The sequence below is a fragment of the Trichosurus vulpecula genome, chromosome 4 (assembly GCF_011100635.1).
Source record: "Trichosurus vulpecula isolate mTriVul1 chromosome 4, mTriVul1.pri, whole genome shotgun sequence".
Taxonomy (NCBI): domain Eukaryota; kingdom Metazoa; phylum Chordata; class Mammalia; order Diprotodontia; family Phalangeridae; genus Trichosurus; species Trichosurus vulpecula.
In genome coordinates this window covers 209,943,147-209,957,299 of record NC_050576.1, presented here as the reverse complement: position 1 = coordinate 209,957,299, position 14,153 = coordinate 209,943,147, and the positions used below count along the sequence as shown (strand labels likewise).

General features: G+C 41.6%; 1 protein-coding gene across 2 annotated transcripts in view; it reads left to right on the top strand.

Moving 5' to 3' along the window:
- The window catches only part of AXIN2 (axin 2), a 44,735-nt gene extending 31,763 nt beyond the window's left edge, over positions 1-12,972 (top strand). For both annotated transcript variants that reach the window (XM_036757578.1, XM_036757577.1), the window contains exons 11-12: positions 588-755; positions 11,009-12,972. In XM_036757578.1, the coding sequence (XP_036613473.1) occupies positions 588-755; positions 11,009-11,135 (295 nt within the window). In that variant the 3' untranslated portion in view covers positions 11,136-12,972. The remainder of the gene's footprint in view (positions 1-587; positions 756-11,008) is intronic.
- Positions 12,973-14,153: the final 1,181 nt, after the last annotated feature.

Below are 14,153 nucleotides of genomic sequence, written 5' to 3'. Positions count from 1 at the left end.
CAGGAATCAAAAAAAAATCCCCCTTTCCTGTGTATCTCAACCTTGCTACCAAAAGGTGATCCAGTGGAAAACATTGACCATGTTTTATAGACTAAATAGATATAAAATGGTAGAAATATTAAACACATCCTGTAGTGACTACAGTAGAAAAAAAGAATTGATAAGTGGCATCTGAAGAAAATATTCAAACTTAGATGGTGACTAAACAGTCCTAAGGCAAGGATTCTTAACCTGGGGTCTTTTTTTTTTAAATATTGGTAATTATTCCAATATAAATGGTTTACTTTTAAATTTATTTTATACATTTAAAAACATTCACCAGACTGCCAAAGGGGGACCACAACACAAAAAAGGTCAAGAACCCCTGTCCTAAAGGAGGTGTGGATCAAAGAACGAATCACAGAGACAATAGCAGTCATCTCTTTGGAAGCCATCTCTTGACCACAGAGAGATAGGGCTTCATTTCTGACATGTTGTGCTTCCGAGAGCCCCCTCTCTGTCTCTGCCAAGGATGCCTTCCCACCCCTTCCCCTTTTCTTCTGCATTTGTTTAGTTGCTCCAACCTGTTACCTCTCGTCTTATTTCAGTCACAGAGAGCCAAAGAAACTGGCAAGTGTTCACTCCCTTCAGGCCAACGAGCTGGTCGTCACTTATTTTTTCTGTGGAGAAGAAATTCCGTACAGGAGGATGTTAAAGGCGCAGAGTCTGACACTTGGCCACTTTAAAGAGCAACTCAGCAAAAAGGGAAATTATAGGTAAGAACCTTGTGGCTTCTTTCTTCTTCAATGTTTGTTTGCTTAGAACTAAGAGCCAGAGTCATGAGGAATCTTCCTCAGCCTGACTCTACCCATGGCGGGGGGTGGTGGGGAGGTAAACTTTCAAATATTTTTTGAGAATACCAGGTTGCCAAATTTTGTGGAGGTGTTTAGGCTTCCCTTCTTTCCTACTCTCCCTCTTTTCCCGCCACCCACTGGAAGTAGGGAAGGGTGTTGGTAAACTTTTGTGTTTAATGGGGCTGCTTGGTAATGGGGCATTTACCCTTTCCCTTCTATATGAGTATGGATCCTAGGAACATACATTGAAGGCTGGAAAGGGTCTTAAGAATTATCTTGTCCAGTCGCCTCATTTTATAGATGAGCAAACAGAGGCCTAGAAAAGTTAAGCGACTTACTCACATTCAGATAGGAAGTGACAGAGTCGTAATTCAAACCTAGGACCTTTGGCTCCAAATCTGGAACTCTTTTTATTTTATCATTCCTGTCTCTCCTCAGGAAACTATAATATTCAGTCCTACCGTAAGGCCATTTGGAGCCTGGGATGGGTCATTTCTAAGGAATTTATATTCTTTGATAGAAGGGAAAATGTAGTAGGCTTGGGGGAGAGGAAGAGGATAGGTTACCTTTTCCACTCCAAAGGAAAAATGGACGGAGGCCATTACTCAGGAAAGTGGTGGAATTACCCATGTCTGTAGACCAAGCTTTTTGCCTGATAAACCCATAGAACTGTTTCAACACTTTTCCTTTATTCAGAAGGTCAGAGTCACTTCAAGAACGTGCTCTTCTGTACTTATCGGCAGTTGTGGGTTTTAGACAAATCTGCCTTTCCTATTCCTGTAGGCCCAAGCCCATGATTATTTTGACTTCCATGTAGTAGACTTCGGTTGCCTTCTCTTAATGTCATGTAGGTGCTCACAGACCCCCACAAATATGAATGAGAAATTTTCCCACAGCTTCTAAAATAATACATATAGGAGTTCGGACTCCTTTTTCCCCCTTGATTTGTTTTTATTGTAAGGCATTCCTTTTTAGTCTCAGCGTTGGCTCTTTCTTCACTAACTGGACCATTAGCAGGATAACAATTCATGCCTTGAAGAAGTCATCCTGTTTTGGCAAAGTGCTGGTTCTTTTCCAACAACTAGCTTCATCCAGCATCTTGGCAGCAGGGTTTTAGCTGTGCCTGCCCTGTGGTGAAAACGAGACCCCCTGATCCTGTGGGCGTAGGCTGGCTTTGGATATAGGCCCCTTCTAGCCAAAGATGGACAGAGACACTGAAGTCATGGGAGGCTTCCAGACGGGGGCTTCACTTTTATTAGCTGCCATGTGCCAGACTTTCAGAGAAGCTGTTGCAGTTTTTTCTTTACAGTGTTCCATAGAATAATTTCCAAGAAACTCCAGAGAATTTTCTAAAATTTGTTTCTTTTTGGAGGTAGGAAAAAACATGTAAGTTATTGTTAAGCAAGCTGTTTCTAGGCTTGGATGTCTCCCATTTTACATGTAGGTGGAGACAATACCAAACAGTTATAAAAGGGATTTTAGAATCTGTCCCCCTCCCTTTTTTTTTTTTATCTTGAACAGACATGAGGTGAAACTAATTACCCAAATGTGTGCACCTCCAGGGATTCATTTTGATCTTAAGCTTTGACTTTTGGCTGGACTTTGAGTGAAACTGCAGGTGAACTTCAGGGGGAAAGGGGCCATTGAGTTCCGAGGAGCAAGCAGGGACTGGAGGAAAGACTAACCCAGCAGCTTTGGTCACATCTGGCATTGATTTCTTTTTAAGGCACACTTAATAAGCATGTCTTTGAAGCCTTTGCCTTTCATTTAATGCACAAAGACTTGCACAAACGGTTGACTCTCAAATTCTTTATTGATTGGATCAGGCTGTAACCCAGGCCCTTCGAATCTGTCTTATCTCTGCTTTCCAGTTCCAAAGTCATTTATCCAGTTCCTTCTTTGGGTTGGGTTGTGGGGGGTGGGGGTGGGTAGGGAATTGTGGATCCCCCCCACACACCCCTCAACACCTCACGCCAACCCTTTGAAAACACTATATTAAGTACTGGAAACCAGAAAACAACAAATACCAAAAACTTACGAGGAGTCGGACTGGGCTGGAGCAGGGGAGGTGGGGGGGTGGCATGGAGAGTGTGGAGTGAGGGGGAACCTGGGCCCTGTTGAGTAATCTCAACATGGCAGGAGTTCAAAAACGGAACAGTAACTCCAGACTTGCCAGATGATATTGGTGCCAGATGTCAGAAAAAAACAAAGTTTGCCACATAAAACATGTTTCGGTGGAAAAAGCCCGTTTCTTCAAGAAAATGAGGGCAGGCAACATGTTTGAAGTAGTGGGGGGGGGGAGGGAGAGGGCGGGGTGGGGATGTTGCAGCCTCTCTCCCCTCTCCAAGATGAGGTGGCAATTATGTAAAAGATCTTGCATATTTTCTCAGAGATGCAGAGCTTCAGACCAGATTCGTAAACACCAATGAGATTTGGAGATGGGTGGAGGGCCACTGGTGAGAGAGGGCTTGCCCTTTGATATAAAAGGGAGGAACAGTGACTTTATCACCCCCATTTGTATTATTATTTTTTTTTTACAACAGCTTTTTGTTGTTCTGTACTTGAGAAACATCAGACTTGAGCAGTTCCACATACACAGAAGTACAGAGGGGAATGTACATGAAACCACAAATCCCTATTACATACAGCTTGCCTTTCAAAAAAAGACTATAATAAATTCAACACATTAGTTTCAAAGCTATTGGGCTTGCATTTTAAAAGAATATAATAAACTTGACACATTAGTTTCAAAGCTGTCCTGTTTGTCACTGTTGTCTTCTGAAGCTCCCTCTGTTCTCCTCTGTACATTTTTTAATGGTACAATGACCCTCTTCACTTCGTTGTTTTTTTTTTTTTGCATCCATATCTTTAGCCCCCCTCTTGCTCCCAAATCAGGAAAAAACCCAACCCTCTCTTGTAACAAATCCACAATTGGCTATGTCTGAAACTGTGTGTCTTAATCTAACCTTTGATGCCCCCACCTCCCTGCCAGGCACACTACCCCTGTTTGTTCACTGTCTTCTCTCTTGAGTTACCCCAAGGACTCTTGAGTTCTCTTATGTGAAATGTTTTTATGGAGTAGTGCTGTGCTGATGCTCTAATCAGCTGGAACTGCTAAAAACAAGTACCTTGACTAAATGCAGCTGTTTCTCTTTACTCAGCCTTATCTCCCTTGAAAGCATTTGGCTTGCCTTTATTAAAGGGGGGTGGGGAGGTGGGAATCTTAACTGTAACTTGGGGAAAATTCATTCTTTAAAAAAAACCACAAACTCCAAAGACAATGGATTATGTGGGGGGGGGGAACAGTTCTTTTCTCCCTCCCTCCCCTGGAGTATGGTGACCTTTAACCTGTCAGTGGTCTTTGTTGGTTGAAAATTACAGAGCACAAAGGGCAGCTTTTAATCTATTTGAGGGTCTCCTTTGCCAGTGATCAGATGGCAAAGTGCACTCACTTTTTGGTTTCTTTGGGAGAGTGGGCAGCTGGAAGAAGAGTTGTTGCTGTAAATGTTAGCCCTTCTACCAGAGGCTAGTCATTTGCTCATATGCAATTAAGCAGCCTTGGAAGGAAGAATAGTAGAATGGGATAAAAAGAACCTTTAATCAGGGAGCTGAACAGCCTAATTCAGCATAATAGAAGGGTCCTTTGGAGTTTGATACTTGGGGAAGAGTGAGGCACAGCTAGGGGAAAAGGAAGGTGACTCCATTGTCTGAGCAACCCTAAGGAAAGGCAGTATGTTACTGCCTAACATCTACTGTTTATCTGGTATTGGGGTACTTAGCAGATACCTTGATACCATTGGAGGTGGCATTCAAGGAGAATAAATACAATTTCTGGACGTGCAGTCAGGCTAATAATAGGGATCTTCATATAATGTCTCTTTCAGGAGCCTTAGAGATGATTCACTCTAACCTCATCATTTTATAGATGAGAAAATTGAAGTGGCCCCAGAGGAAGGATGTGACACAGCAAGTCAATGCCAGAATTCCTAGTATTAGATCTCGAGAGGCAATATGGTACACTGGGAGGAGTGTTGGATTTGAAGTTAGAGGATCTAGGTCTGCCACATGTGACATTGGACAAGTCACACATTGGGCCCGCCCCCCTTTAATAAAGGGAAGCAAAATGCTAAAATAGGGAGTTGAACTAAATGACCTCTAAGTATAAAAACAACAATCCTATCGTCTCGACTCAAACTTTTTATGGAACAGCTAAAGATGCTTCTCATTATAGTCCCTTTTAGGACATCTTCCTAGCTGCAGATACAGTCCCCTTTAGGGTATCCTTCTGGCTGGGGCGGGGGTGGTATTGATGTTATCCTTTATAAAAATCTTTAAATTCTATTTTAAAACATCTGTGTCAGGTGACTTAATTTCAGAAATTGTTTTCCTCTTAAAAATGAACAACGTTTTAGGCAGATATTGCTGCTAACTATGAGTCTGCATACACAGTCCCCAAGATGGGCTTTTCAAATAGTGGAATTTTATTCCTTTTCTTGGTATTGTTCCTGTTTTGCTTCTTAGCGCTGTTGTTCCATTTGCAGTCGCCATGATAGATTGGCTGTTGGCTGAAATTTATACACATGCACATATTAGTGTGTTCTTCTAAGTCTCAGTGAGACAAAATCTCATCATTCCTCCACCCACACTCCCCACCTCTGCTGTTAGCTCCGTGGGTCATTCATCAAGCACTAAGTGCCTTCCGTGTGTGCCAGGCACTAGGCTAGATGCTGGAAATGAAAAGTGAAAATCGTTCCTGGTCTCAAGGTGCTTATAGTCTAGTTAGGAGAAAATCTCTTTATGTGTGCAAGTGTATACGTACATATAGGATTATCAGAGTCCACTCCATCACTCGGTCACCCCTCGGTTTGTTCCTCGTCATGTTTGTTCCCATCGTTCTTAGTTCTTGGATAATTCTAGAGTTGTGTTTGGGTATTTTCTGATTAATCAACTCAGGGCTCCCATCCCAGTTTATTAGATATTATTTGATAAACCAAAGAAGTTGCTTTTATCCCTCTTTATATGAACACCCCTAATCTCCCAGGATTAAGTTGGTATTGAAATTTCCAGCTATATAATTTATTAACAGTATACTCAATAGTAACACAAAACATAAATAACTATGTGCCATATTTTAGCTTTGAGAAGGGTCACAGCCAGAGTCACCCCTAACCATTGCTGCAACTGCCAATGACTTCTTACTTCGGGAAACATAATTCCACTTTTCAGTTCACCCATAGGTTAAGATAGTTCCATCAAGAAAGATCTTTTCATGTTATTTCCCTATCTTCTCTCCAGCTGTGAAAGGAAAATTCTTTTTTTTTTTTCCTCTCAAGCAGTGATTTCCACAACATCCTTTTAACTCAAGGCCACAGTAACTAGATCCTCTGAAGGAAAGGGTTTTGAAACATGTGATATACATACACACACGTGTATATTACACACACGCACGCACACTGTATATATGTATATGTATGTATGTGTATATATATATATATATTAAAAGTGATTGTAAATAGAAAGCAATAGCAGTTTTGTGTCTGGAAAGAGCTCGTGGAGAGTGAAACGGGAGCTGAGCCTTGAAGGAGACTAAGGATTCTGATTCTGAGTGATAGAAAAAGGAGGTAGGTAGTAGAGGACAGCCAAGAGAAAAGGATGGAGTGAGAGGGATGCTGCATGTGATGTGAGGCCATTTTTAGATTTGTAATTTAAGAAAATCAGCTTGGCAGATGTGCAAAGGCTACATTGGAGAGGCGAGAGACCTTGGCAGGGTGACTGGTTAGAAGGCTATTGTAATAGTCCAGCTGAGAGGAGATATGGAGCCTTGCACTGGGGGGTGGGGGGTGGGGTGGCTATGTAAGTGCAGAAAAGAGGTTGTATGCTACATATAGTGTGGGGAAAAGATAGTAAAATTTGGCAGGTTGTGGGGTCAGTAGAATGAGGAGTTGTGTATAACACAAAGCTTTCAAAATGATTAAAAAGATGGTTGTATCCTAGGGCAACTGGGTGGTGCAGTGGATAGAGTACTGGGCCTGAAGTCAGGAAGACTCATCGTCCTGAGTTCAGATCTGACCCCAGATACTTATTAGCTGTATGACCCTGGACAGGTCACTTAGCTCTGTTTGCCCCAGTTTCCTTATCTGCAAAATGAGCTGGAGAAGGAAATGACAAACCACTCCAGTGTTTTGCCAGGAAAACCTCAAATGGATTCACGAAGAGTTGGACACAACCAAAAAACACCCTAGACAAAAATAGGAAGTTTTAGAAGAAGGGGGGAAGATAGTAAGTTAAGTTTTGCACATGCTGAGTTAGTCTCTGGGCTGTGTAATTCAAAGTGTCCAGTAGGCAATTGGTGATATCAGACTGGAGCTCAGTCTGGGGAGGGAATCTAAGATTAGGAATAGAGATCTGGGAGTCATCAGCATAGAAATGCTAATTAAACCCATGTGAAGTGTTGAGGTCATTGAGAGAGCTCTTTCATGCCCTTCCCTGGGGACCCATTTCAACCCTACTTCCCCATCGGGACACCCATTCTTGATCTTTTCGAGTACCTTCTGGAATCTCCACCCTGCCCTGTGTGCAACTGCCTCCCCCATAATAAATTTACTTTCATTTTAGAACTTTTTGTCTCCTATTTCTCCCATCTTCTAGTACTTACTGAGACCAGGCTTCTGGTTGCCACTGTATCCTTGACCATCCTTACCCAGTGCAAGTTGCAATTTCTCTCATATCCTCATATACCACCTCCTTGTTTTCTCATCAATTCCCCTTAGGGTGGGAGTTAGGATATACCTTTATCCCCATTGCCACTTCCTGACTCTTCTGCTACTGCTGCCACCACTCAGCATTATCTCCTACTTTAAGGTTCATTCTTCCAAATCTATCATTCAGCTTTCTCATCGACTAATTCGGTTGCCCTCTCTACCAGATTGATTTCCCTTATACTGAAATCTCCCATTTTATGAGTCTACCAAATGCCCCTCACCTCTTCCATCCTTCCACTTCGCACAGAAGGATGGTATGCTAGATCTCACCTTTGTGTGGGATTCCATTTCCATGATCAAGAACTCTTAAATTCCTTCACCTGATTATAATATCCTATCACTCTTTCTTTTTATGCCTTACTCTTCCTCAAACCTATTCTTTACCTTCACTGTGATCTCTGTTTCTTCCAACTCTCAGCACTTTCCACACCATCACCCTTGTTTCAGCAATACTTTCTTCCCTTCCCAGTCTCCCTTGGGTGCAACAATTCAACTCTACACTGCTATGTGTTCTCATCTGTTGCTCTTTTGTCCTATCGCTGTTAACAACCTGCCAAAAGGGAATCCTGAATTACTCCTGTAATCCCCCTCTTTTTCTCTTACTGAAGGGCAGTGGTGGAAGTCCTGTGAGAGGACTGGAGTCACTATGGATCTGTTACCTAATCTGAGTCAAGGCAGGTCTTTCACTCCTTCCTAATTGAGTCTCACTACCCACGGCATCTATGACATATTATGTCTGATCTCTCCACTGAGGATCTCACCTCATACTTAATGAAGAAAATAGAGACCATTTGCTGTGAGCCTTCATCTTTTCTCCCTTCTTATTTCACAACCTTTTTATATACCATCTCTCCTTTGCTCCAGTCTGATGAAAAGGTGACTCTTCTCACCAAGCCCAGACACTGGAATCTGTGGTGACAGGGAGGAGTCAAGGATGACACTGAGCTTATAGTGGAGTGATGATGGTGCCCTCAACAGTAATAGGGGAAGTCTGGAAGTATTATGTGTATACTAGAACCTCTCACCTCCCATCTTATCCTACTCATAGCTCCCATTGGAAATCTCCCCTCTATCTAGTCTTCATTTTTTTTTCCTCCTTTCTAAGGTTTGCTATCCTGCTGCTTACAAATATGTCCAGATTATTTCCTATCCTTAAAAAAACGCTTACCAGATCCAGCTATTGTCCTCTCTCTTCTCTTTCTCAGCCAACAGCGTAGAAAAAGTCATCAGTATCTGGTGACTGACACTGACTTCCTTTCTTCTCACTCTCTTCTGTACCCTCATCACTCTACTGAAATTGCTTTTCTTGGAAGTTACCAGTGATCTCTTAATGGCCAAATCTAATGGCCTTTTTAAAAAAATCCTAATCTTTTGTGATCCCTCAGCAACATTTGGCACTCTCATCTTAGATGCTCTTTCCTCTGGATTTTGGTGCGTGTCTGATCCTTCTCAGTCTGCTTTGCTGACTTGTTATTTACAGAAGTCCCCTAACTAAGGATATTCCCCAAGACTCTATTCTCAGTCTTCCTTTTTTTGGTGGGGGGGAGAGAACTATTTATTAAATGCACCCATCCTGCAAGGACTGGTACAAACAAACAATTGACAACCACAGCAGCAATCAACCTGATTACAGAAAGTAAAACTTCTCGGTAATGATGCCATTGAGTTGAAGCCTTCTGTCTTTATATTGCCATAATTTTTAGTCTCCCTTGTTCAAGCTTGAAACGGCCATTTGTTATTGCCATGTTGACTGTGCCTCCCATCTTGGGGAACAGTGAAGTTTGGGTAGTAAAATCTCTTTCCTGAGCTGTGACTTAGTTTCCTTTCATAGTTACCAGAGAGAGAAGCCAGGGGCTCCTTAAGGGCTACCCAGAGTCTCCACACCAACACTCTTCCAATGAGTGAGCCCCCGGGTCTTCTTTCTATGTTCTCCCTTGGTGACCTCATCAGTTCCCATGGGTTTAATTACCTATGCAAATAACTCCCACATATATAGCATATATTCTTATTGTCTCATTTGAGCTCAAATCCTGCCTGTTAGAGATTTCAAACTGGATATCCTGAAGGCATCTCAAACTAATAATGTCCAAAAGAGAATACATTATCTTTCCCTTCAAACTGTCCCTTGTTCCAGACTTCTCTATCACTGTTGAGGGTAACCATCATCCTTCCAGTATAACCTTGGTGTCATCCTTGACTCTTCCCTTCCACCGTGCCAACATATCCAGTCAATTACCAAATCTCGTCATTTTTATGTCTACAACACGGCTAGCCTATAGTCCCATCTTTATATTTACACAGACCACCCCATTTCAGCCCCTCATCTCTTGCTTGGGCTGTTGCAATAGCCTGCTAATTGATCTACCCAATTCTCTTAGTTTCTCCCCATTCTATTTCATCCTTTACCCCAGCTGCCAGAATGATTTTCCTAAAAAACAGTTCTGACATGGAATAAGCTGCTTGGTACCTATTCAGTAAATTCTAGTGGCTCCCTCTTACCTTTAGGATAAACTATAAACTCTCATTCATTTAAAGTTTTTCACAAACTGCTCCCATCCTACTTTTCCAGATTGATGCATTACCACCCTCATGTACCCTGTGATCCAGCTCTATCAGACTATTTATTACAGATGATCCTCCACCTGTCTCTCTGCCTTTGCATTGACTGTCCCCCATGCCTGAAATGTATTCTGTTTCTTAGAATCTCAGGTTTCATTCAAGATTCTGCCTTATTACTTTGATCTGCATGGGGTCTTTCCTGGTCTGCGCAGCTGCTAGTGCCTTCCTCTGCAATGTTACTGTGTATATATCTTGTGTATTTTGTCTCTGCCTCTATATCATCATGTAATTACCCCTATTAGAGTGTAAACTCCTTGAGGGCAAGGATTGTGACTTTCCCCCCCTTTAATCTGCAGTACTCAGCATAGTTCCTGCCACATAGTAGGCACTTAACAAGTGCTTGCTTGATTGAGGGGTGCTGTAGAAAGAGTACCAGATTTGGAATGGAAGACCTGGGCTTTAATCCTGACTCTGCCACTTTACTAGATATCTAACCTTTGGTAAATCACTTAAATCAGGGATGCTTAACCTAGTGTTAAGATTTCAAGGTGTCTGTGAAATTGGATAAGGATAGATGACATCTTTATTTTCACTAACCTCTAACTAAAATTTAGCGTTTCCTTCAATTATGAGTTTAAGTAAAATTATTTTGAGAAGTAATCTATAGGGTTCACTTCCCTCCCAAAGAGGTTTATAAAAGTTGAGAATCCCAGACTTAAAGTCTCTAGGGCTTTAGTGTCCTCATGTGTGAAATGAAGAAGTTGGATTAGACATTCTCCTGCTCTGAATCCTAGAATGCTGTGAATCCCCAAGATGCCCTTTCATTGAATGCTTTTGTGTTTTTTTTCTTTTCAGGTATTATTTCAAAAAAGCAAGTGACGAGTTTGACTGTGGGGCTGTTTTTGAAGAGATTTGGGAAGATGATACGATACTCCCAATGTATGAAGGAAGGATTCTGGGGAAAGTAGAAAGAATCGATTAATTTTTATTTTGGCGGTGGTGGGTGGTAATGGAAACAACTTTTTGCATCTGTTTCTTAAGAACTGTTGAAACAAAGCTAATGATACCTGTCTTGGAAGTGACAAAAAAGATATTTTGAAGGAAAATTGAATCAATGAAGAAGAAAGAAATCTAGGAAGACTTGGCGAGTCAGCCTTCATTATTCACTGGGTACGGAAATAAGAAAAAGCCCTGAACTATTTATTAAAAAGATGACCACTCTTGGCTATTGAAGATGCAAACCATTTTTTGAGAGACTTCCTTACATATCACTTCCTAGAGATCTGAAATCCATAAACTAAGAAAAACTGTATAGCTTCCCTGAACAGGAATCCTTACTGATATTTATTGATCCTGGTATTTCCTTTTACATCCAGTTAATGGATATGCTGCTTTAACAGAGGAGAGGGGAAAGAGGAACATTGTTCTTTAATTGTTCAATTCAAATGTAGGAGTTTAGCTAGGAGTGAATTAATGATTTCTATCATTTAAAAGGAATTATGCTTTGCCCAGTATTTCTCCAAGTGAAGTTAGATTGTTTTAATGGTGCCCTATGGTAGAGTGGAGAGAGAGCTGGCCTCAAAGCCAGGTGGACCTGGGGGTTCAAGTCCTGACTCTGACACATCCTGGCTTTGTGACCTCAGGCAAGTCACTTAACCTCTCAGTGCCCCAGGCAGCCCTCTAAGACTTTAAGCTGCAGGGAAGGTGTTGACCTGCTTTGGTAGAGGAAGTTCCTCATTTGGGAGTTCCCTGTATCAAAGAAATCACAGGTTTAGCTCCTATTCCTTTCCCTATACTATTAATACACATAAAAATTGGTGAATTAAAAAAAAAAAAGCTATGCTGCTCTAACTTGTAATAAAGTTCTTAATGTTTAAATATGATGCATTATCACTATAACACAAGAACAGTGTTTGATTGGAGAATTTGTGTAACATGGGTGCTGTGAGGATCTTACAGCTGAGATCCCTAGTGTGGTCAGTGCCCGACTCCCTAGTTGGATGGTCTGAGTGATCTTCCCCACGAGATTCTGTGTGCTTCCTGCCCCCCCACCCCATCCAGAGGACCCAATCATATACAGGATAAAATAAGCGCATGCCATGTAGCTAGCTCACGTAGGAGGTGATTTTAGCATGCCCTTTATTAAAAGTGCAGTGTCTTTAAGCCTTCGGGTCCAGGGGAAGATTCAGACTTTGTATTGAAGTCTTCACTCCCCTTTTTGTCCCAGCCCTGAGCTTCACTCCTCCCCTGTACTCCCCCGTCCCCATCCCCAACCCCCACTACAGACCTCAGAGGAAATTGCACCAAAACTCAGAAATGGTTCTTTCACACATTTGCACCCCTGCAGCCCCCAAATAAAAAGGGTGGATGCAAACCCAGAAGCAGCACCTCCTTCCCCAAGAGTCCTTCATTTTGATGTTTGGGTTTTTCGTGTTAAGTTAATGTGTGCATTCTGTTTGTCATTACTACCTTGTACTGTAAGTCTGTATATATTGTATGGTGAAAGATTATTAATACACTATCTCTAGTGTTTGAAATGGAATCAGTACAGTACCTGTGCCTGCATGGTGGGTTATACCGTGTAATCGCCCTATATTGAGGGCTCAACTTTCCCTTGTTTTTTGAAAGGGGTTTATGTATAAATATATTTTATGCCTTTTTATTACAAGTCTTATACTCATGACTTTTGCCATGGCGTTTTGTTCTACTTACACTGTAAATTATGCATTATAAAGAGTTTCATTTAAGGAAAATTACTTGGTACGATAATTATTGTAATTAAGAGATGTAGCCTTTATTAAAGTTTTATATTTTTCAAATTAGCATTGTGTCTAAATTCTTGGTGGGAGGGAAGGAACATCATAATTTTCACAATGTTATTCTCCTTATCATGCTGTTTGGCTATTATCATCCCGTGGTCTTAGCAGGTTGAGTTTATCTTGCAATTATATTAGATCTGTGTGACCAGCTTCACTCTGATGGAGCTGTGATCTCATCAATGTGGTATGAATTCAGCAATTCAGATTGAGCTCTCAAAATGGTGGCTCTTGTCCACCATGTCTTAGAAGTCCTCCGTGGTGGAGAGGTTGAGGTGCAACATTCTGAAATCCCACCATTCTTATAGTCAACCAGCTTTGCAACCTCTGACTCACCCTTTGCATCCACTCGGTCCCTTTTTCTACTCATAATCATCATCCCAGTTCAGGCCCTGATCACCTTTCACCTGAACTGTTGCAATGACTCTAGTCTATTGTTACACAGATACTCAACTGACATTCCTAAAACACAAATTGAGCGTGTCATTCCTCTTCTCAAGAAATTCCAGTGGCTCCCTCTTTCCTCTGGCTTTTGAAGCCACAATCTAGCTTGAGCCACCTTTTCAGGGCTTTTTTCACATTACTCACTTTCATGAACTCAATGTTCCAGCCAAACTGGTCTGCTTTCTGTTTGCCATATGTGGCATCACATCTCCCTACCCTTCATGCCTGGGATGAACGTCTATCTTGTCTTGGCTACGTAAAATCCTTGGCTTTTTTTGAAGTGGTCAGTTTCCATGGCACCTCCAGAAAGCCAATAGTGATACTTCTATATTACTACTACCTTCTTACCCCACTGCCAAATTACTCTGCTTACGTTGTGTATTTAATTTTCTTTGTACATTTAGTTTTCCTCTGAGTAAAAGAGAATGGACCGGTAGAATAGAATAACCCACTTGGGGGAATGGTTTTTGTCTTTGTTCCCCAGTGCCTAGCACAGTACTTGATACAGGGTAAATATAAATGCTTATCGAATTGAATTTCCTCATAATCAATTCTAGGCCCAGCTCATTGTCCATCCAAAATGTCCAAGATGTATGTATTGATAGACTAGTTCAGTGGTTTATCCAATTACGTATTTCAAACTTTTTTGTTCAATCATTTTACAGTCACATCTGACCTTCACGACTCTTTTGGGAGTTTTCTTGGCAAAGATACTGGAGTGCTTTGCCATTTCTTTCTTC